The sequence below is a fragment of the Ranitomeya variabilis genome, chromosome 1 (assembly GCF_051348905.1).
Source record: "Ranitomeya variabilis isolate aRanVar5 chromosome 1, aRanVar5.hap1, whole genome shotgun sequence".
Classification (NCBI taxonomy): Eukaryota; Metazoa; Chordata; class Amphibia; order Anura; family Dendrobatidae; genus Ranitomeya; species Ranitomeya variabilis.
The window spans coordinates 157,369,043-157,394,156 of NC_135232.1; the positions used below are offsets into that span (position 1 = coordinate 157,369,043).

The 25,114-nt window shown below is 43.5% G+C and overlaps 1 protein-coding gene across 3 annotated transcripts in view; it reads right to left on the reverse strand.

Annotated features, from left to right (window-relative positions):
• FBXL17 (F-box and leucine rich repeat protein 17) overlaps window positions 1-25,114 on the reverse strand; it is a 934,277-nt gene that overhangs the window by 585,707 nt on the left and 323,456 nt on the right. The window contains exon 7 of one of the 3 annotated variants that reach the window (XM_077290013.1): window positions 12,818-13,401. The exons of the other annotated variants lie outside the window; for them this stretch is intronic. Coding sequence (XP_077146128.1) covers window positions 13,347-13,401 — 55 coding nt within the window. The 3' untranslated portion in view covers window positions 12,818-13,346. Of the gene's footprint in view, window positions 1-12,817; window positions 13,402-25,114 lie in introns of those variants that run through there. 3 annotated transcript variants of the gene reach the window in all.

Here is a 25,114-nt window from a genome sequence, read left to right on the forward strand (position 1 = left end):
AATTGGACACTCGTGGATGGAGAATTGGACCCTGTGAGAGGAGGTCTGGGAGTTCTAGGAGTATCCAAGGCTGGGAAATGGACATTTTCCTCAGCCACGGAAACCACGGCCTCCTGGGCCAGACCGGCGCTATCAGGATTACTCGAGCTCTGTCCTCCTGAATCTTCCTCAGCATAATCGGGATCAAGTTCAACGGGGGAAAGGCGTAAGCTATATTGAAATGCCATCGGATTAGGAGGGCATCCACCGCATATGGATTGTCTCTGGCGTTTAGGGTGCAATACCGATGACATTTTTTGTTCTCTTTGTTGGCGAAGAGGTCTATCTCTGGACATCCCCAGAGAAGGGTGATCTGGTTGATGGTCTGATAGAGAACCCAATATCATTGTCCGAGTTTTCAGAGACTTAGGTAGTCGGCTATGATGTTGTGTTTTCCTTTTATATGAAGCGCCGTGAGTGACAGTAGATGAGTTTCGGCTATCTGTAAGATACGACCCGCCACATCCATTAAAGATCTGGACCGGGTTCCCCCCTGATGGTTAATGTACGCTACAGTTACCTGATTGTCTGAAAATAGCCTGACGTGATGGCCCTGTAAGGACATAAGGAAATGTCTCAGAGCTCGTTCTACTGCCAACAACTCTTTAAGGTTAGAGGACAAACTTTGTTCAGAACGTGACCAAACTTCCTGGACCCACATATCCCCCATATGTGCTCCCCATCCCCTGGGGCTAGCATCTGTCATCACCACTCGAGAAATATGGTTTATCCAGGGAACACCTGTATGCAGGTTTGGGGTGTGTAACCACCAACATAGGGACTGAATAGAGGCATTAGACATAGAAAAGGTACTATCCAGGTGGCCTTCTAACTGGCGAGTATTGTACAATACATCCCACTTTAGAACTCTGGTATGGAATTGGGCCCAAAGAACCGCCGGGATGCACGACGTGAGTGAACCTAAGAGTGACATCGCTCCTCTCAATGTTACCAATGGATGGATTATTAACCACTTTGAGAATCTGCCCTTCAATCTTTTCTACCTTTGTATCAGGTAAACGGCATTCCTGCAGCCCTGAGTCTAATATGAGAACCAGGAAATATTGAATTTTTAGAGGTTGTAATCGTGATTGTTTAAAATTATCCAACCCAACCTTTGTAAGGCTACAATTACTTTATCTAGTTGGGCCGAGCAATGATATTTTGAGTCCCCTATTATCAACAAGTCATCCAAATATGGAACTACAAGAATATCCTGTTCATGAAGATGTGCCATGACCTCCACCATTATCTTTGTGAACACCCGAGGAGCAACTGCAACACCAAAGGGGAGTGCCCTGTATTGTAAGTGTTTAACCGTCCCGCCTAGTAAGACTGCTACTCTTAAATCTGACAGGGAGAAGGACTTGGGGATCCTAGTTAATGATAAACTTACCTGGAGGAGCCAGTGCCAGGCAGCAGCTGCCAAGGCAAACAGGATCATGGGGTGCATTAAAAGAGGTCAGGATACACATGATGAGAGCATTATACTGCCTCTGTACAAATCCCTAGTTAGACCGCACATGGAGTACTGTGTCCAGTTTTGGGCACCGGTGCTCAGGAAGGATATAATGGAACTAGAAAGAGTACAAAGGAGGGCAACAAAATTAATAAAGGGGATGGGAGAACTACAATACCCAGATAGATTAGCGAAATTAGGATTATTTAGTCTAGAAAAAAGACGACTGAGGGGCGATCTAATAACCATGTATAAGTATATAAGGGGGCAATACAAATATCTCGCTGAGGATCTGTTTATACCAAGGAAGGTGACGGGCACAAGGGGGCATTCTTTGCGTCTGGAGGAGAGAAGGTTTTTCCACCAACATAGAAGAGGATTCTTTACTGTTAGGGCAGTGAGAATCTGGAATTGCTTGCCTGAGGAGGTGGTGATGGCGAACTCAGTCGAGGGGTTCAAGAGACGCCTGGATGTCTTCCTGGAGCAGAACAATATTGTATCATACAATTATTAGGTTCTGTAGAAGGAGGTAGATCTGGGGATTTATTATGATGGAATATAGGCTGAACTGGATGGACAAAATGTCTTTTTTCGGCCTTACTAGCTATGTTACTATGTTACTATGTTAAACACCGCTGGTGGTCTGTGTGTATAGGGACATGATAGTAGGCGTCTTTAAGATCTAATACGACCTTAAAACACTTGTCAAACAATAGCTTTATTGCTGTTTTGATCGACTCTATTCTAAAGGATTGGACCCATAAAAGCTTATTTAGGCCCTTAAGGTTGATAATGGTGCGAAACAAATTGTCTGGTTTTTTAATCAAGAGGGGGGAATAAAATCCCTTACTCCTTTGCGCTTCAAGAACCTCCACCAATACGCCCTTTTGCTGGAGTTCCTGGACCTCAGACTCTAATGCCAGTTGTTCTGCAGGAGGAGAACGCACAGGTGTTCTTAGAAATTTGTCAATAGGAGTGTTCTGAAAGTCAAATTTTAGTCCCGATTTAATGATGTTCAGGACCCATGGGCTACTGGAAATGTAACGCCAAGCCGGATAGAAGGCCAAAAGCCTGCCCCCCACCCAGTCCGGCAGTCATTGAGGCTTTCTGTTGTCCTGAAAGGAGTTTAACATGTAGCCTCTACCTTTCTTCCTATTGGCGTCATATCTGGGTTTTTCCTTATTTGACCTTGATCGGTCAAACCATCTCCTGTTAGTGCCCAGTCTGTAAGAGGGTCTACCCAGGTAGGGGAAACGTTTCTTACTATCTCCCACTTTTTCTAATAACTCATCCAGAACTGGACCGAATAAGTGTGTCCCTTCACACGGAACACTGCATAACTTTGATCTGGCTTGTATGTCCCCCTGCCAACACTTAAGGCAGATGGCTCTACGGGCCGAATTAGAAAGTGCCGCCGATCTGGCTGCTAATTTAACCGAATCTGCTGATGCATCAGCCAGATAAGCAGCAGCCCCCTGAATCAGACAGGGAGGATAATATTTCGTTTCTCGGGGTCTTATTCTTAAGTTGATCTTCCAGGCTGTCTAGCCACACCATCATAGAGCGTGCTGTACAGGTGGCTGCGATTGACGGTCTGAGAGCCCCTGCTAAAGTTTCCCAAGCTCCCTTGAGAAACATCCGCTCTCCTGTCTAGTGGGCCCTTTAAAATTCCCAGATCCTCAAACGGTAGTGAGGATTTCTTGGAAGCCTTAGCCACGGCTGCATCAAGTTTCGGGGCTTTGTCCCATGTCGCCGATGTTGTGTCTTCGAACAGATACTGTCTCTTAAACCATGGAGGAAGAGAACCTTTCCTTTCCATTTTTTTCCATTCTCTAGTGATTAGAGAGCTTACTTTCTCTACCACCGGAAAACATCTGCGGGATTTACGGTCTAATCCTTTGAATATCACATCCTGCATAGATTTTTCTGACTGAGTTTGTTCAATTCCTATCGTGTTATTTACAGCCTTGACGAGGCGGTCTATCCGGTCAAAGGAAAAACATGAATGACCGTACTCCGTCTCCGAGGAAGACGATGACAAATGATAAGCCTCTGACTTCGGCTCCCCCGAGTCACTGTCCTCAAATGAACTTGGGGATCCATGATCTATTCCTCTAGACCCTCTACTATGAGATAGGGATCTTGTTGAACCCCTAATCTCTTGCATGACCATCTGCCTTAGGCTGGTAGCAAAATCTGGCGTCTCCTGCTATTAACCATTGAATACACGGTCCACATAATTTCTTTATGTAATCATCCGGGAGAGGAATACCACAATCCGCACATTCCTTGTGCCTAGATTTAGAGGACCGCTTTTTTCCCTGACAGACACGGAGAGAGGGAATATAAGGGGAGACACATCACTAAGTGAACTTTCTCGTCGATCACTTACCCCTATAATGACTGAGTGGTACCGTAGATTGCGGGGGGGGGGCCCTCTCAACCGTTGTAACATCTTTACAGCTTGAGGATTTTCCGGCTTTAGAAGTTTGTTCAGCTCTATCACCTCCAGGATGACTACTGCCACTAGAACGTCGCTGGGTGCTCGCTGTTTGGGGCTTCTCCAGGGGTTGACACTGTTGCTCAGATTGCAAAGGTTCCTGCTCCTGAGACTCCATTGTAAAATGGATACAAAGCATGTGGTAGCCCAAACTGAATGATTAAGTAGCCGGCCCCCTTAGGTACCTCCCCCGGATGGGGGTCAGCAGGCCAATCCAGGTGAACTGACTGGTACAAGATATATGGGAGGCCCCTCCCCCACGAGACCCCACCGCAGATGGTACCAACTCTGCCTGCCGAGCCAAGTGCCACCCCTATCAAGCCTCTCCCGTGATGGAAACCGCTCAGCGCCCGGTTCCCAGCGTTATTCCAAAGGGTGCCGCCATGTTTGCCGGCGTGACCATACTGTGTATGCGCTACTCGTCATCGCCCGCTGCCGCTCTAGGCCCCGCCTCTTCTCGCGCATCACTTCCGATGTGCCGCGCTGCTTCCTGAACGCCAAACGCAGCGCTCGTGCTAGAGGGGAACGCCGCCGCCACCTGTCACCGCCATGCAGCCACCCACCAAAGGGGAACACTGGCGCTGTTTGCCCCCAATATACAGGCGCCGGCTAAAGGAGGAGAACTGACGCCGCTTGCCACACTATGCAACCCTGTAGCAGAGGGGAACACTGGCGCCGCCTGTCACTGCCACACAGCCACCCACCAGAGGGGAACGCTGTTTGTCCCCGATATACCCAGCTAGAGGGGAGCACCTGACACCACCGTTGATACATGGTCCCGGAAGGTAGGGCCTCCCACATAGTACTCACCCGTACCTGCGGCAATGGGACACCGAAAGAGACAGCACTCCCCCTGAAGGCTGCTCCTGCTCTGCTGCTGCCTACCCCCACAGCCCTCTGTGGTGCGGCACTTCCAAAACCTCAATCAGCACCGAGGAAGGGGAACTTCCGCCTCCAGGTTCGGTGTGTCGGATCTGGGTCTAAAACTTCTTTCTTCACCTTCTTTAAAACAGGTATGTCTGCAGGGTCCCCTGTCAGGGACAGGAAACCAACTGATGCGGGAGAGAGGTGCCGCCCTTTTATCTCTGTAGGTTTTCTGTCCCTGAAGGGTGGATCCCCTCTCTCATTAGTGCTGTCATGGTGACTGAATAAATAATTATTTGATACACTGCTGATTTTGGAAGTTTTCCAACATACAAAGAATGGAGAAGTCTGTATTTTTAAGGTACACTTCAACTGTGAGAGACATAATCTTAAAAAACTAATCCAGAAAATAAAACAGAACTTAAAATTTGGTACAGAAACTTTTGTTTGCCATTAGATAGGTCAAACATTTACAGTAGTTGTTGACCAAGTTTGCACACACTGCAGCAGGGATTTTGGCCCACTCCCTCTTACAGATCTTCTCCAAACCTTTCAGGTTTTGGGGCTGCAGCTGTGCAACATTGAGTTTCAGCTCCTTCCAAATATTTTCTATTGGGTTCAGGTCTGGAGACAGATGGTCAATAGCAAACTTCAAACGCCCGTTGACATATGCTGGCATAAGCAGGAGGAATCTGTGTGCCCTGCAGGATTTTAATCCATGATGGCGTAGTGCATTACTAACAGTAATGTTTGAGACTGTGGTCCCAGCTCTTTTCAGGTCATTGACCAGGTCCTCCCGTGTAGTTCTGGGCCGATTCCGGACCTTTCTCAGAATCATCCTTACCCCACGAGGTGAGATCTTACATGGAGCCACTGACCAAGGAAGACTGAAATCTTGTGTTTCTTCCATTTTCTCATGATTGTTACCTTCTCACCAAGCTGCTTTCCTATTATTCTGTAGCTCATCCAAGCCTTTTACAGGTCCACAATTATGTCCCTGGTCTCCTTAGACAACTCTTAGGTCTTGGCCATGGTGGAAAGGTTGGAGTGTGATTGAGTGTGTGGACAGGTGTCTTTTGTACAGGTAACAGGTTCAAACAGGTGCAAATAATACAGGTAATGAGTGCAGAGTAGGAAGTATTCTTTAACCCCTTCATGATCTTGGGATTTTCCATTTTTCCATGTTCGTTTTTCGCTCCCCTCCTTCCCAGAGCCATAACTTTTTTATTTTTCCGTCAATTTGGCCATGTGAGGGCTTATTTTTTGTGGGACGAGTTGTACTTTTGAACGACATCATTGGTTTTACCATGTCGTGTACTAGAAAACGGGAAGAAAATTCCAAGTGCGGTGAAATTGCAAAAAAATGTGCAGTCCCACACTTGTTTTTTGTTTGACTTTTTTGCTAGGTTCACTAGATGCTAAAACTGACCTGCCATTATGATTCTCCAGGTCAGTTCGAGTTAATAGACACCAAACATGACAAGGTTATTTTTTATCTAAGTGGTGAAAAAAATTCTAAACTTCGCTAAAAAAAAAAAATTGCGCCATTTTCCGATACTCGTAGCGTCTCCATTTTTCATGATCTGGGCTTGGTTGAGGGCTTATTTTTTGCATGCCGAGCTGGCGATTTTAATGATACCATTTCGGTGCAGAAACGTTCTTTTGATCGCCCGTTATAGCATTATAAAGCAATTTTGCGGCGACCAAAAAAACCGTAATTCCAGCGTTTCTAATTTTTTTCTCGTTACGCCGTTTAGCGATCAGGTTAATGTTTTTTTTTAATTGATAGATCAGGCGATTCTGAACGCGGCGGTACCAAATATGTGTAGGTTTGATTATTTTTTTATTGATTTATTCTGAATGGGGCGAAAGGGGGGCGATTTAAACTTTTATATTTTTTTCACTTTTTTTTTTACTTTTTTTTTTTTTTTTTTACTTTTGCCATGCTTCAATAGCCTCCATGGGAGGCTAGAAGCTGGCACAACATGATCGGCTCTGCTACATAGCAGCGATCTGATGTTCGCTGCTATGTAGCAGAAATGCAGGTGTGCTGTGAGCGCCGACCACAGGGTGGCGCTCAAAGCTGCCGGGGATCAGTAACCATAGAGGTCTCAAGGACCTCTATGATTACTATTCAGAAGCATCGCCGACCTCCGATCATGTGAAGGGGGCGGCGATGCGCTCATTTCCAGCTGCCCGGCCGGAAGCGCCGGTTAAATGCCGCTGTCAGCGTTTGACAGCTGCATTTAACTAGTTAATAGCGGCGTGTGAATCGCGATTTCACCCGCCACTATTGCGGGCACATGTCAGCTGTTCAAAACAGCTGACATGTCCCGGCTTTGATGCGGGCTCACTGCGGAGCCCTGCATCAAAGCGGGGTATCTGACCTCGGACATACTATCCCATCCGAGGTCAGAAAGGGGTTAAAGAAAATCTAACAGGTCTGTTAGGGTACCGTCTCACTATACGATTTACCAACGATCACGACCTGCGATACGACCTGGCCGTGATCGTTGGTAAGTCGTTGTGTGGTCGCTGGGGAGCTGTCACACAGACCGCTCTCCAGCGACCAACGATGCCGAGGTTCGCTGGTAACCAGGGTAAACATCGGGTTACTAAGCGCAGGGCCGCGCTTAGTAACCCGATGTTTACCGCGGTTACCAGCGTAAAAGTAAAAAAAACCAAACAGTACATACTGACCATCTGATGTCCGTCAGGTCCCTTGCCGTCTGCTTCCTGCTCTGACTGAGTGCAGCCGTACAGTGAGAGCAGAGCGCAGCAGTGACGTCACCGCTGTGATCTGCTCTCACTTTCCGGCCGGCAGACAGTCAGAGCGGGAAGCAGACGGCAAGGGACCTGACGGACATCAGATGGTCAGTATGTACGGTTTGTTTTTTTTTACTTTTACGCTGGTAACCAGGGTAAACATCGGGTTACTAAGCGCGGCCCTGCGCTTAGTAACCCGATGTTTACCCTGGTTACAAGCGATCGCATCGCTGGATCGCTGTCACACACAACGATCCAGCGATGACAGCGGGAGATCCAGCGACGAAAGAAAGTTTCAAATGATGTGCTACGACGTACGATTCTCAGCAGGGTGTCTGATCGCAGTAGCGTGTCAGACACTGCGAGATCGTAACGATATCGCTAGAACGTCACGAATCGTGCCGTCGTAGCGATAAAAATGCCACTGTGTGACGGTACCCTTAGAGCCAAAATTCTTGCTGGTTGGTAGGTGATCAAATATTTCATGCAATAAAATGCAATTTATTTAAAAATCATACAGTGTAATTTTCTGCTTTGTATTTTTAGATTCCGTATCTTACAGCTGAAGAGTATCCTACAATAAAAATTACAGACCTCTCCATTCTTTGTAAATGGAAAAAGGTGCAAAATCGGCAGCGTATCAACTACTTATTTACCCCACTGTACACGTGTGTGTGTGTGTGTGTGTGTGTGTGTGTGTGTGTGTGTGTGTGTGTGTGTGTGTGTGTGTGTGTGTGTGTGTGTGTGTGTGTGTTTTAGACCTCACATTGGTGGTTGCAGAATATATTCCAAGTATATCACAGCTTACAGAAAGTAAGTATTGGACATCTGCTTGGATTTAAGCAATTCTGAGAGCACTGCTATCCTGACATGCATTGTGATGCCGCAGCATATTGAATCCTGTATTTAATTTGTGTAGCAATAAAGAATAAACCATGCGACTGTCAGCATGGAAATCCTCAGCATGCACTTCTGGCATTTAATGGTTTAATAGAATTAAAGACAGTGGATCGCTATGTTGTAGAGTTGCAATTGTGAAAATGAAGGATGACACGAAAACAAGCTGTGCAAGTTACCAAGCAGGAACATCTGTGAACAATAAGTAGAAAATGCCTTTTATAATCATGCCACTGAATACAGCATGAAGCCTGCCCATTCCATTATAATAATTATTAATCTACATACGATTACAGGCTCACCTGGTGAGGTGAATTCTCAAAGCCGACGCCATTGTAACAAGGACTGAAGGCGATGGCACAGCGGTCAAGAGTTTCAGGATGGCATGTGGAACAACAAAGAAGAGGAAAGCAGGGTATACAGCAGAGCCGGGAGTGAGGATATACACAGAATAAGTAGATGTGTCCCAGTCATTCCATTCCTACAAATTTCCATTCACCCAACTAACACCACATGAAATGAACAATGAACCTATTGACTATAACAATGATGTTACACACCAGATACAGTTATATGAAAAAGTTTGGGCACACCTATTAATCTTAAGCTTAATGTTTTATAAAAATTGTTTTTTTTTGCAACAGCTATTTCAGTTTCATATATCTAATAACTGTTGGACACAGTGATGTTTCTGCCTTGAAATGAAGTTTATTGTACTAACAGAAAATGTGTAATCTGCATTCAAACAAAATTTGACAGGTGCATAAGTGTAGGCACCTCACCAGAAAAGTGACATTAATATTTAGTAGATCCTCCTTTTGCAATAATAACAGCCTCTAGTCGCTTCCTGTAGCTTTTAATGAGTTCCTGGATGAAGGTATTTTTGACCATTCCTCTTTACAAAACAATTCCAGTTCAGTTAAGTTTCATGGTTGCCGAGCATGGACAGCCCTCTTCAAATGATCCCACAGATGTTCAATGATATTCAGGTCTGGGGACTGGGATGGCCATTCCAGAACAGTGTAATTGTTCCTCTGCATGAATGCCTTAGTAGATTTGGTGCAGTGTTTTGGATCATTGTCTTGCTGAAAGATCCATCCCCTGCGTAACTTCAACTTTGTCACTGATTCATGAATATTATTGTCAAGAATCTGCTGATACTGAGAGGAATCCATGCGGCCCTCAACTTTAACAAGATTCCCGGTGCCGGCATTGGCCACACAGCCCCAAATCATGATGGAACCTCCACCAAATTTTACTGAGGGTAGCAAGTGTTTTTCTTGGAATGCTGTGTTTTTTTGCCGCCATGCATAACGCCTTTTTGTATGACCAAACAACTCAATCTTGGTTTCATCAGTCCACAGGATCTTCTTTCAAAAAGAAATTGGCTTCTCCAAATGTGCTTTTGCATACCTCAGCCGACTCGGTTTGTGGCGTGCTTGCAGAAATGGCTTCTTTCGCATCACTCTCCCATACAGATTTTCCTTGTGCAAAGTGCGTTGTATAGTTGACCGATGCACAGTGACACCATCTGCAGCAAGTTGATGCTGCAGCTCTCTGGAGGTGGTCTGAGGATTGTCCTTGACTGATCTCACCATTCTTCTTCTCTGCCTTTCTGATGTTTTTCTTGGCCTGCCACTTCTGGCCTTAACAAGAACTGTACCTGTGTTCTTCCATTTCCTTACTATGTTCCTCACAGTGGAAATTGACAGGTTAAATCTCTGAGACAGCTTTTTGTATCCTTCCCCTGAACAACTATGTTGAAATTGTTTTCAGATCATTTGAAAGTTGTTTTGAGGAGCCCATGATGCCACTCTTCAGAGGAGATTCAAACAGGAAAACAACTTACAAGTGGCCACTTTAAGTAGCTTTTCTAATGATTGCATACACCTGGCTATTAAGTTCAAAGCTCAATAAGGTTACAAAACAAAAAAAAGTGCTTAAGTAAGTCAGTAAAAAGTAGGTAGGAGTATTTAAAACAAGAAAATGATAAGGGTGCCCATACTTATGCACCTGTCAAATTTTGTTTGAATGCAGACTGCATATTTTCTGTAAGTACGATAAACCTCATTTCAAGGCAGAAACATTACTGTGTCCAACAGTAATTAGATATATGAAACTGAAATAGCTGTTGCAAAAAAAAACAATTTTTATAAAACATTAAGCTTAAGATTAATAGGTGTGCCCAAACTTTTTCATATAACTGTACCCATACTGGACAGCCAGACAGATATCCCCGCATAAACCTATGACTTTAGAAGGGTTTATCATCATTATATTTTAGAAACAAATGCAACTGTTCAATAAGATAACGACATGACAGTCAGGATTAGTGTTTCAGAAATGGTCAAATAATGGTAGTTCAGTTTGTACATAAATCTCAATGCTTAGTTTGTTTTTTTTACATAGCTACTATAATTATCTTTATCAAACTTTTAAGTGAAAAGTTACAAGCACAGTGGAAATATTGTAAATGTGCAGTGACTGGGGATGATTCATCAAAAAAAAAAAAAAAATCCTGGAATTTCATACTCCAGTCTTGAAGAAAAGTCCACTGCAGTACGATGTACAAAATTCTTTAGGTAGCACACACCCTATAAATTTGGCACATCATTTAGAAATCTCTCAGCTCTGTGTTGTGGAAGACTATTGCTATAGTTTCAGCCAGGCGTTAGGGGCAGGCTGCCTAGGGCCCCAGCTACTAATAGACACACACCACCTGGCCGCTATGGGACTCCTGATTAAGAGGGGCCCGGCACCACCCCACCAATCGCTCATTCAACTTATCGACATCACAGATGCCAATACAGTTGAAAGCAGTGATGGGAGGAGCAAGTGTCAGATGACACTCCCTCTCCCATCACTCTCCCTCTGCTCGTGACTCAGCGGGCGTGCAATGACACACGTCATCCCTGCATTTCCCTGTTGGAGGGAGCTGCAATGCGTGTTGGTTGAGCTGCACTGTATTGTGTGCTTGGGGGGAGCTGCAATGTTTGTTGGGGGAGCTTCACTGTACTGTGTGTTTTGAGGGAGCTGCACTATAAAGTGCATTGGGGGAGCTGCACTGTACTGTGTGTGGTAGAAGCTGCACTGTACTGTGTGTGTGGGGATCTGCACTGTACTGTGTGTGGGGGGGAGCTGCACTATACTGTGGGTGGGGGGCTGCATTACACTGCGTGTGTGGGGAGGAGCTGCATTATACTGTTTCCGGGGCTGCATTATACTGTGTATGTGGGGAGGGGCTGCATTATACTGTGTATATGTGGGGGCTGCATTATACCTTGTGAGGCTGCATTATACTGTGTGTTGGGAGGGGCTGCATTATACTGTGTTGGGAGGGGCTGCATTACACTGCATGTGTGGGGGGAGGGGCTGCATTATACTGTGTGTGGGGAGAGGTTGCATTATACTGCATGAGTGTGTGGGGAGGGGCTGCATTACACTGTGTGGTTCCAATACACTATCAAGGACCATGGGGAGTGCACTATACTATATGGGACCTGAATTATACTGTATTGAGGACTGTCTGTCTCCATCATTCTTCCTCAGTTGGTGTAAAGAAACTCGGAAAAACGTTGAACAACTTCATTATTGTCGATCATGCTCGATTAACTCCTTAATCTCATATGACGTACTATCCCGTTGAGGTGACCTGGGACTTAATTTCCAGGGACGGGATAGTACGTCATAGGCAATCGGCCACGCTTACGGTGGCACGGCCGATCACCGCCAGGTGTCAGCTGATTATTACAGCTGACATACAGCACTATGTGCCAGGAGTGGTTACGGACCGCTCACGGCACATTAACCCCCGATTGCAGTGTTCCGGCGGCATAGGGAAGCATCGCGCAGGGAGGGGGCTCCCTGCTTGCTTCCCTGAGACCCACAGAACAACGCGATGTGATCGCGTTGTTCAGAGGGTCTCCTACGCCCTTCTCCCTGCAGGCCCCAGATCCAAAATGGCCGTGGGGCTCCTTCCGGGTCCTGCAGGGAGGTGGCTTGAAAGTGCCTGCTCAGTGCAGGCGCCGGCAAGCCTGGAGCACTGCCTGTCAGATCGCTGATCTGACACAGTGCTTTGCAAAGGGTCAGATCAGCGATCTGACACTATACTGTGATGTTCCACACTGGGACTAAGTAAAAAAGTAAAAACAAAAAAAATTTTTTACATGTATAAAAAAAAACAACAAAACCAAAGAACCCCAAATTATGAAAAAAATATATATTGTTCCAATAAATACATTTCTTTATCTAAATAAAAAAAACAATTAAGGTACACATATTTAGTATCACGGCGGCCGTAACGACCCGACCTATAAAACTGTCCCACTTGTTAACGGTAAAAAAATATAAAAAAAAACAGGCAAAAAACAACGCTTTATTACACTGGTCAACACAATTTTTCTGGCACAAGGTTTTAAAACATATTTTAAGTCAATTTTACCTGCTGATTACGAATATGAACTCAGTTTTTGGCTATCACATAAGGATTTTGAGATTTTCAATTTTTGATGAAAATTACTATCTAATGTTTTATGATAAAAACACATGATTTTCGATACTACATTGTATATTTTTAATAAAGGAATAACAAAGATTACAAAGTCTATGTACAGCAAATCAAATATACTTACAGAATTAAACTACAAAATATAAAAACACATATATATGGCACACAGATGAATGACAAATGGCAGTTATTTTAACTTTCTTTTCTTGGCTGATCTGTGATGTACAGCTTCTGGGTTGTCTCTCATCAAGCTCCAGCAATAGTCAGCCATCATATGTGAGTCCCACCGGCCTTGATACCGTTCTTCCGTTGCTTTAATGTCCTGATGAAAACGCTCCTCTTGTTCCTCGCTCACATCCCCAAGGTTCTCTGGAAAAAAGTCCAAATGGCTGTGTAAATAGTGAATCTTCATATTCATTCTACATCCAAGATTTTGCAGACTCATTAGTAGCTCTTCCACAATCTCTTCATAGTTGTCTGCTTTCTTATTCCCTAGAAAATTCTGCACCACATTACAAAATGCATTCCAAGATCTTTCTTCAGTCTCATTCATTGATGTGATAAAATTTGGGTCTCTCATAAGTGTTCTTATTTGAGGTCCATCAAATATTCCAGCTTTTTTCTTCTCTTCACTAAGACCAGGAAAAGTTGAACATATATAGCCAAAGCATTCTCCACTGTGATTGAGAGCTTTGATGAACTGCTTCATCAATCCAAGTATTATGTGTAATGGAGGAAAGACAATGTTCTTCCTATCCAATAGAGGATCATGGATGACATTCTTATCGCCAGATGCCAAACTCGGTCGCTGAGGCCATTTAGTTTTCACCCAATGCTCTGCTGTAGCTCTACTGTCCGGTAGCACAGAAAACAAGGGTGTTATCATAACAAATGGGAATTATGCATGTTCAAAGAAACCAAAGATATTCTCACATTTATTGGGAGACTAAATGAAAACTAAATTTACCTTAGTGAACCGTATAAACCTCCACTTTTCATACACTACTTACCGTATATACTCGAGTATGAGCCGAGATTTTCAGCCCCAAAAAATGGGCTGAAGGTGCCCCTCTCGGCTTATATTCGAGTCATGAAAGGCAGGCGGGTCGGCGGGTAAGGGGGAGCGACGCCTGTCAAATACTCACCTGCTCCCGGCGCTCCTGATGCGGTCCCTGCATGTCCCATGATCTTCGGGCACGGCAGCTTCTTCCCCTGTTCAGCGGTCACTGGTACCGCTCATTAAAGTTATGAATATGGACTCCACTCCCATAGGGGTGGAGCCGCATATTCATTACCGTAATGAGCGGTACCATGTGACCGCTCACTACAGGAAGAAGCTGCCGCTCCCGGAGACTTGGGACATGCAGGGACCACGTCAGGAGCGCCGGGAGCAGGTGAGTACGTCATTCACCTTTCCGTGTTCCACCGCCGTCTCGTCTTCCGCGTCATCTGCAGTGACTGTTCAGGTCAGAGGGTGCGATGACGTATTAGTGTGCGTGCAGCCCTCTGCCTGAACAGTCAGTACGGAGAGATGGGACGCTGAGGGGCAGCAGCGAGAGAGGAGCATGTCATTTTTTTTTTAAGTGCAGCAGCAGCATTACATGTGGCACAATGCTATATGGATCGTCTATGGGGCTATAAAGAACTGCATGGAGCATTATATGGGGCATCTATGGGGCCATAACTGCGTGGAGCATTATATGGGGCATCTATTGGGCCATAACTGCGTGGAGCATTATATGGGTCATTTTATGGGGCCATAAAGAACTGCATGGACCATTATATGGGGCATTTATGGGGCCATAAAGAACTGCATAAAGCATTATATGGGGCATCTACGGGGCCATAAAGAACTGAATGGAGCATTATACGGGCCATCTTATGGGGCCATAAAGAACTGCATGGAGCATTATATTGGGCATCTAGGGGCCATAAAGAACTGCATGGAGCATTATATGGGGCATCTATGGGGCCATAACTGCATGGATCATTATATGGGGCATCTATGGGGACATAACTGCATGGAGCATTATATGGGGTCATAAAGAACTGCATGGAGCATTATATGGGGCATCTATAGGGCCATAAAGAACTGCATGGAGCATTATATGGGGCATCTATGGGGCCATAAAGAACTGCATGGAGCATTATATGGGGCATTCTATGGGGCCATAAAGAACTGCATGGAGCATTATATGGGGCGTATTTGTATATGGAGCATCTTATAGGGCCATAATGAACTGTATGGAGCATTATATGGGGCCTATTTTGTATGGAGCATCTTATGGGACCATAATGAAAGGTATGGAGCATTATATGGGGCCTATTTTGTATGGAGCATCTTATGGGGCCATAATAAACTGTATGCATTATATGGGGCTCCTGATTCAATATGGATATTCAAAAACACTTAACCTACTGATGTCTCAATTAATTTTACTTTTATTGGTATCTATTTTTATTTTTGACATTTACCGGTAGCTGCTGCATTTTCCACCCTAGGCTTAAACTCGAGTCAATAAGTTTTCCCAGCTTTTTGCTGTAAAATTAGGGGGGTCGGCTTATACTCGAGTATATATGGTATATTTATCATGGATTTCTTGAAAATGGGGTATATACCAGTAGCGCAAAAACGTGATGTGATACAGAAATTTTTAAGATCAGATTTGAATTCAGCACCCTCAAATTAGTCAAAAACTGTTCTTAACCCCTTTCTGACATCGGACGTACTATCCCGTCGAGGTGGGGTGGGCCCCCATGACCACGGACGGGATAGTACGTCCAGCACGATCGGCGGCGCTCACAGGGGGAGCGCGGCCGATCGCGGCCGGGTGTCAGCTGCCTATCGCAGCTGACATCCGGCACTATGTGCCAGGAGCGGTCACGGACTGCCCCCGGCACATTAACCCCCGGCACACCGCGATCAAACATGATCGCGATGTGCCGGCGGTGCAGGAAAGCATCGCGCAGGGAGGGGGCGCGTTGCTGCGAGGGTCTTACCTCCCTCCCTGCCTGCTCCAGACCTGGATCCAAGATGGCCGCGGATCCGGGTCCTGCAGGGAGGGAGGTGGCTTCACAGAAGCCTGCTCAGAGCAGGCACTGTGAAGCAGCTTGCACTTCTCTCAGATCGGTGATCTGTCAGAGTGCTATGCAAACTGGCAGATCACCGATCTGTATTGTCCCCCCCCCCCCCCGGGGCAAAGTAAAAAAGTAAAAAAAAATGTTTCCAAATGTGTAAAAAAAATAACAAAAAATATTCCAAAATAATGAAAAAAATATGTATATTATTCCCATAAATACATTTCTTTATCTAAATAAAAAAAAAATAAATAAAAGTACACGTTTAGTATCGCCGCGTCCGTAACGACCCGACCTATAAAACTGGCCCACTAGTTAACCCCTTCAGTAAACACCGTAAGAAAAAAAAAAAAAAACGAGGCAAAAAACAACGCTTTATTATCATACCGCCGAACAAAAAGTGGAATAACACGCGATCAAAAAGACAGATATAAATAACCATGGTATAAACGCCTCCCCCAAAAGAAATTCATGAATAGCTGGCTTTTGGTCATTCTGCCTCACAAAAATTGGAATAAAAAGCGATCAAAAAATGTGACGTGCCCAAAAATGTTACCAATAAAAACGTCAACTCGTCCCGCAAAAAACAAGACCTCACATGACTCTGTGGACCAAAATATGGAAAATTTATAGCTCTCAAAATGTGGTAACGCAAAAAATATTTTTTGCAATAAAAAGCGTCTTTCAGTGTGTGACGGCTGCCAATCATAAAAATCCGCTAAAAACCTCGCTATAAAAGTAAATCAAACCCTGCATCATCACCCCCTTAGTTAGGGAAAAATAAAAAAAAATGTATTTATTTCCATTTTCCCATTAGGGCTAGGGTTAGGGTTACGGTTGGGGCTAGTGTTAGGGCTAGGGTTAGGGCTAGGGCTAGGGTTGGGGCTAGGGTTAGGGCTAGGGTTAGGGCTAGGGTTGGGGCTAGGGTTAAGGCTACAGTTAGGGTTGAGGCTAAAGTTAGGGTTAGGGTTAAAGTTACGGTTAGGGTTTAGATTACATTTACGGTTGGGAATAGAGTTGGGATTAGGGTTAGGGGTGTGTCAGGGTTAGAGGTGTGGTTAGGGTTACTGTTGGGATTAGGGTTAGGGGTGTGTTTGGATTAGGGTTTCAGTTATAATTGAGGGTTTCCCACTGTTTCGGCACATCAGGGGCTCTCCAAACGCGACATGGCGTTCGATCTCAATTCCAGCCAAATCTGCGTTGAAAAAGTAAAACAGTGCTCCTTCCCTTCCGAGCTCTCCCGTGTGCCCAAACAGGGGTTTACCCCAACATATGGGGCATCAGCGTACTCAGGACAAATAGGACAACAACCTTTGGGGTCCAATTTCTCCTGGGAAAATACAAAACTGGGGGCTAAAAAATAATTTTTGTGGGAAAAAAAAAAGATTTTTTATTTTCACGGCTCTGCATTATAAACTGTAGTGACACACTTGGGGGTTCAAAGTTCTTACAACACATCTAGATAAGTTCCTTGGGGGGGTCTAGTTTCCAAAATGGGGTCACTTGTGCGGGGCTTCTACTGTTTAGGTACATTAGGGGCTCTGCAAACGCAATGTGATGCCTGCAGACCATTCCATCTAAGTCTGCATTCCAAATGGCGCTCCTTCCCTTCCGAGCCCTTCCATGCGTCCAAACGGTGGTTCCCCCCCACATATGGGGTATCAGCGCACTCAGGACAAATTGGACAACAACTTTTGGGGTCCAATTTCTCCTGTTACCCTCGGGAAAATACAAAACTGGGGGCTAAAAAATAATTTTTGTGGGAAAAAATTTTTGTTTTATTTTTACGGCTCTGCATTATAAACTTCTGTTAAGCCCTTGGTGGGTCAAAGTGCTCACCACACATCTAGAGAAGTTCCTTAGGGGGTCTACTTTCCAAAATGGTGTCACTTGTGGGGGGTTTCAATGTTTAGGCACATCAGTGGCTCTCCAAACGCAACATGGCGTCCCATCTCAATTCCTGTCAATTTTGCATTGAAAAGTCAAACGGCGCTCCTTCCCTTCCGAGGTCTCCCATGCGCCCAAACAGTGGTTTACCCCCACATATGGGGTATCAGCGTACTCAGGACAAATTGTACAACAACTTTTGTGGTCCATTTTCTCCTGTTACCCTTGGTAAAATAAAACAAATTGGAGCTGAAGTAAATTTTTTGTGAAAAAAAGTTAAATGTTCATTTTTATTTAAACATTCCAAAAATTCCTGTGAAGCACCAGAAGAGTTAATAAACTTCTTGAATATGGTTTTGAGCACCTTGAGGGGTGCAGTTTTTAGAATGGTGTCACACTTGGGTATTTTCTATCATATAGACCCCTCAAAATGACTTCAAATGAGATGTGGTCCCTAAAAAAAAATGGTGTTGTAAAAATGAGAAATTGCTGGTCAACTTTTAACCCTTATAACTCCCTAACAAAAAAAAATTTTGGTTCCAAAATTGTGCTGATGTAAAGTAGACATGTGGGAAATGTTACTTATTAAGTATTTTGTGTGACATATCTCTGTGATTTAATTGCATAAAAATTCAAAGTTGGAAAATTACGAAATTTTCAAAATTTTCGCCAAATTTCCGTTTTTTTCACAAATAAACGCAGGTACTATCACAGAATTTTTACCACTATCATGAAGTACAATATGTCACGAGAAAACAATGTCAGAATCACTGGGATCCGTTGAAGCGTTTCAGAGTTATAACCTCATAAAGGGACAGTGGTCAGAATTGTAAAAACTGGCCCGGTCATTAACGTGCAAACCACCCTTGGGGGTGAAGGGGTTAAAGTCCATGCCAGAAATTTTTTTTTTCTGTAGACCAGTTTTATCATACCGCCGAACAAAAAATGGAATAACACGATCAAAAAGACGGATATAAATAAACACGGTACCGCTGAAAACGTCATCTTGTTCCACAAAAAAAAAGCCACCATACAGCATCATCAGCAGAAAAATTAAAAAGTTATAGGTCTCAGAATAAAGCGATGCAAAAACAATTATTCTTTATATGAAATAGTTTTTATTGTATAAAAGCGCCAAAACATAAAAAAATGATATAAATGAGGTATCGCTGTAATCGTACTGACCTGTAGAATAAAGCTGCTTTATCAATTTTACCACACGTGGAACGGTATAAACGCCCCCCTAAAAGAAATTCAGGAAATGCTGGTATTTGTTCATTCTGCCTGACAAAAATCAGAATAAAAAGTGATCAAAAAATGTTATGTGCCCGAAAATGGTACCAATAAAAATGTCAACTCGTCCCGCAGAAAACAAGACCTCACATGACTCTATGGGCTAAAATATGGATAAATTATAGCTCTTAAAATGTGGTGATGCAAAACTATTTTTTACAATAAAAAGCATCTTTTAGTGTGTGATGGCTGCCAATCATAAAAATCCGCCAAAAAAACGCTATAAAAGCAAATCAAACCCCCCCCCCTTCATCACCCCATTAGTTAGGGAAAAATAATAAAATTTTAAAAAATGTATTTATTTCCATTTTCCCATTAGGGCTAGGGTTAGGGTTTGGGCTAAAGTTAGGGTTTGGATTACATTTACGTTTGGGATTAGGGTTAGGGGTGTGGTTAGGGTTATGGTTGGGATCAGGGTTAGGGGTGTGTTTGGGTTAGTGTTTCAGTTAGAATTGGGGGGGTTTCCACTGTTTAGGCATATCAGGGGCTCTCCAAATGCGACATGGTGTCGGATCTCAATTCCAGCAAAATCTGCGTTGAAAAATGAAAACAGTGCTCCTTCCCTTACGAGCTCTCCCGTGAGCCCAAACAGGGGTTTACCCCACATATGGAGTATCATCGTACTCAGGACAAATTGGACAACAAATTTTGGGGTCCAATTTCTCCTGTTAACCTTGGGAAAATACAAAACTGGGGGGTAAAAAATAATTTTTGTGGAAAAAAAATATTATTTATTTTCACGGCTCTGCGTTATAAACTGTAGTGAAACACTTGGGGGTTAAAAGTGCTCACCACACATCTAGATAAGTTCCTTAGGGGGTCTTCTTTCCAAACAGGGGTCACTTGTGTGGGGTTTCCACTCTTTAGGCACATCAGGGGCTCTCCAAACGCCACATGGGTTCAGATCTCAATTCCAACCAATTTTGCATTGAAAAGTCAAAAGGCGCTCCTTTCCTTCTGAGCTCTGCCATGCGCACAAACAGTGGATTACCCCCACACACGGCGTATCAGCGTACTCAGGACAAATTGCACAACGACTTTTGGGGCCAATTTGTCCTGTTACCATTGGGAAAATAAAAAATTTGGCGCAAAGAGATCAGTTTTTGTGAATTTTTTTTTTTTTTTTACGGCTCTACATTATAAACTTCTGTGAAGCACTTGGAGGTTCAAAGTGCTCACCACACATCTAGATTAGTTCCTTTTCAAAATGGTTTCACTTGGGGGGGGGTTTCCACTGTTTAGGCACATCAGTGGCTCTTCAAACGCGACATGGCGTCCTATCTCAATTCCAGAAAATTTTGCTTTGAAAAGTCAAATGGTGCTCCTTCCCTTCCGAGCTCTGCCATGTGCCCAAACAATGGTTTACCCCAACATATGGGGTATCAGCGTACTCAGGACAAATTGTACAACAACCTTTGTGGTCCAATTTCTCCTGTTACCCTTGGTAGAATAAAACAAATTGGATCTGAAGAAAAAAATTTGAGAAAAAAAGTTAAATGTTCAATTTTTTTTTAAACATTGCAAAAATTCCTGTAAAGCACCTGAAGGGTTAATAAACTTTTTGAATGTGGTTTTGAGTACCATGAGGGGTGCAGTTTTTAGAATTGTGTCACTTTGGGGCATTTTCTGTCATATAGACCCCTCAAAGTCACTTCAAGTGTGAGGTGGTCCCTAAAAAAATAGTTTGGAAAATTTTGTTGTAAAAATTAGAAATCACTGGTCATTTTTTAACCCTTATAACTTCCTAACGAAAAAAAATTCTGTTTCCAAAATTGTGCTAATGTAAGGCTGGTTTCACACTTGCGTTTTGATCTGCAGCGTTTTAGCGCTAAAAAACGCGTGTTTTTTTCCTATACTTAACATTAAAAAATGCATGCGTTTTTTAGCGTGCGTTTTGACGCGTTTTCGGCAACGCATGCGTTTTTTGACGTGTGCGTTCATTTGCAGAAATGCAACATGTAGTAATTTTTAGCGGCGTTTTTTTGCCGCAAAAAAACGCATGCGTTTATTCGCGGCAAAAAAATGCATTGCTGTCTATGTAAACGCATGCGTTTTTAAGCACATGTGTTTGCTTGCGTTAAAAACGCATGCGTTTTTACCGAAAAACACAAGAAAACACAAGAAAAATCAAGCAAACCCTAATCCTAAGGCTAGGTTCACATTGCGTTAGTGGGTGATCGCTAACGGACAGCGTTGCACGACGAAAATGTCGCAATTAACGCCGTGCAACGGGTCCGCTAGCGCACCCATTGACAGCAATGTAAATTTCGCCTGCAGCGCCTCACTAGCGCGTGACTTTTTCGGCTCGCGCTAGTGATGTGCCGTTCTTCTGTGATGCGCCTCGGACGCTGCTTGCAGCGTCCGCGGCACGCCCGAGGTCCGTTCCCCGCTCTCGCAGATCGGGGATCTGCGAGAGCGGGGACGTTAACGCGACCCCTGAACGCGGCCCCTAAATAAACATTGCGTTAGCGCAATCCGCTAGCGCTAAACGGATTGCCCTAACGCAATGTGAACCTAGCCTAACCCTAAACACAAGAAAAAACAAGAAAACCCTAACCCTAGGGTTACTAGGGATCCTATCCCTAAACCTAACCCTAAGGTTAGGATCCCTAGTAACCCTAGGGATCCTAACCCTAACCCTAGGGATCCTAACCCTAACCCTTAGGGTTAGGGTTAGGATCCCTAGGGTTAGGGTTAGGATCCCAAGGGTTATGGTTAGGGGTATGGTTAGGGGTAGGGTTTGGATCCCTAGGGTTAGGGTTAGGGTTTGGATCCTTAGGGGTAGGGGTAGGGTTAGGGTTTGGATCCTTAGGGGTAGGGGTAGGGTTTGGATCCCTTTATCACCTTGATGGTGGGGGGTGGCTTATCAGTGACCTGGTGACCAGGACATTCTAATAAAAAGCTACCCTTAACCCTAACCCTAGGGATCCTAACCCTATTCCTAACCCTAACCCTAGCTAATTCTATTAATAGTGTGTTTTCTAGTTGATTTTGATGATTGGCAGCTGTCACACACTTGTCAGCATGCGTTTCAAAAACGCAAATGCGGGAAAAAACGCATGTAAACGCGGAAAAATGCCGCGTTTTCCCGCTTTTTTGCGCAAAAAACGCATGTGTCTAAAAAAAAAGCAGCGTTTACACGCGTTTACATGCGTTTTTTCACCACATGCGGTTTTTTTTAAAACACTGCAGATCAAAACGCAAGTGTGAAACCAGCCTAAAGCAGACATGTGGGTAATGTTATTTATTAACTATTTTGTATGATATGACTCTCTAATTTAAGGGCATAAAAACTATAAGTTTAAAAATTGCAAAATTTTCAAAATTTCCATTTTTTTTCACAAATAAACGCGAGTCAAATCGAAGAAATTTTACCACCATCATAAAGTACAAAATGTCACGAGAAAACAGTATCAGAATCACCAGGATCAGTTGAAGCGTTTCAGAGTTATGACCTCAAAGTGACAGTGGTCAGAATTTAAAAAAATGGCCTGGTCAGGAAGTTGAAAACAGGCTTTGGGGTTTAGGGGTTAAAACTCCCTAACAAAAAAAAAAAAAATTGATCCAAAATTGTGCTGATGTAAATAGACATGTGGGAAATGTTACTTATTAAGTATTTTGTGACATATCTCTGATTTAAAGACATAAAAATTCAAAGTTGGAAAATTGCGAAATTTTTAAAATTTTCGACAAATTTACTTTTTTTTTTTTCATAAATAAACGCTGGTAATATCAAATAAATTTTACCACTATCATGTAGTATAATATGTCACGAGAAAACAGTGTCAGAATCACCAAGATCCGTTGAAGTGTTCCAGAGCTATAACCTCATAAAGGGACAGAGGTCAGAATTGTAAAAATTGGCCTGGTCATTAACGTGCAAACCACCCTGAGGGGTTAATGGCCTGAACTCTGCACCTATAAATGTAACAGAAAAATTTTGTCTGATGTGGAATATGTGAGCATTTTGGGCCCCACTTTCTCTAAAACTGGCCCTGAATTCAGCAACATTTTTTTTTATAGTTCCGAATAGAATCTGTAAGGTTGCCCAAATTTGCCCCACTACTTGACCTAAGCTTAACCAAGTGTTTTGGTTTTTTTTCGGTATGGGGCTGTTGTCAAAATGACTAAAGTTGCATTATTTTTTAAGTTAGTTTTTACATGCATTATTACAGGAAAAAATAATCTTAAGTCCTTTCTTGTAAGGAAAGATGAAACATATGGTTATCACTAGGTCTCTGACCGCTGAGACTCCAACTAATTACTAGAATGGGAATCTCAGACGTGTGTGTGTAAAGAAGTGGTGTGGTAAGTTTGACCATTGCTCTATTCACTGTAATGGGACTACCTGAGAAAGCAGCCAGAAAGCACATTATTATTAACCCCTTTACCCCCAAGGGTGGTTTGCACGTTAATGACCAGGCCAATTTTTACAATTCTGACCACAGTCCCTTAATGAGGTTATAACTCTGGAACGCTTCAACGGATCCCGGTGATTTTATTTTCTCATGACATATTGTACTTCATGACAGTGGTAAAAATTCTTTAATATTACCTGCGTTTATTTGTGAAAAAAAACGGAAATACGAAAATTTCGCAATTTTCCAACTTTGAATTTTTATGCAATAAAATCACAGAGATATGTCACACAAAATACTTAATAAGTAACATTTCCCACATGTCTACTTTACATCAGCACAATTTTCGGAACCAGATGTTTGTAGCCAGGGGGGGGGGCAATAACTATGGACCCTCTCCTGGCTATTAATATCTGCCCTCAGTCACTAGCTTAACCACTCTGGCAGAGAAAATTGCGCGGGAGCCCACGCCAATTTTTTCCGCCATTTAACCCTTTATTTTAGCAGCTACAGCACTCAAATTTTGCACATACACACTACTAACATTAGTAGTGTGGAATATGCAAAAAAAAAAGGGATATGAGATGGTTTACTGTATGTAAACCATGTCTCATATCCTGTCGGGTTTGTGAAGGAGAAATGAAAAGCCGGCAATTGAATTACCGGCTTTTCACTAACACCGCTGCGTATTTCTCGCAAGTCACACTGCTGGTCCATGTGGAATCCGTATTTTTCTCGCTCCCATAGACTTTCATTGGCGACTTTTTTGCGCAATACGGTGACAAACGCAGCATGCTGCGATTTTCTACGGCCGTACAAGACCGTATATTACGGATGCGTAATATACGGCAGATACGAGCCGGGCCATAGAGATTCATTGGGCCGTGTGTAATGCGTATTTTACGGACGTAGTTTATGCGCTCATACGTCCGTAAAACTCGCTTGTGTGAGGCCGGCCTTACAACACCATTTTTTTTAGGGACCACATCTCATTTGAAGTCATTTTGAGGGGTCTATATAAAAGAAAATAACCAAGTGTGACACCATTCTAAAAACTGCACCCCTCAAGGTGCTCAAAACCATATTCAAGAAGTTTATTAACTCTTCAGGTGTTTCACAGGAATTTTTGGAATGTTTAAATAAAAATTAACATTTAACTTTTTTTCACAAAAAATTTACTTCGGCTCCAATTTGTTTTATTTTGCCAAGGGTAACAGGAGAAAATGGACCCCAAAAGTTGTTGTACAATTTGTCCTGTTTGGCCGCACGGGAGAGCTCGGAAGGGAAGAGCACTGTTTTACTTTTTTTAACGCAGAATTGGCTGGAATTGAGATCGGACCCCATGTCGCATTTGGAGAGCCCCTGATGTGCCTAAACAGTGGAAACCCCCCAATTATAACTGAAACCCTAATCCAAACACATCCATATCCCTAATCCCAACGGTAACCCTAACCACACCCCTAACC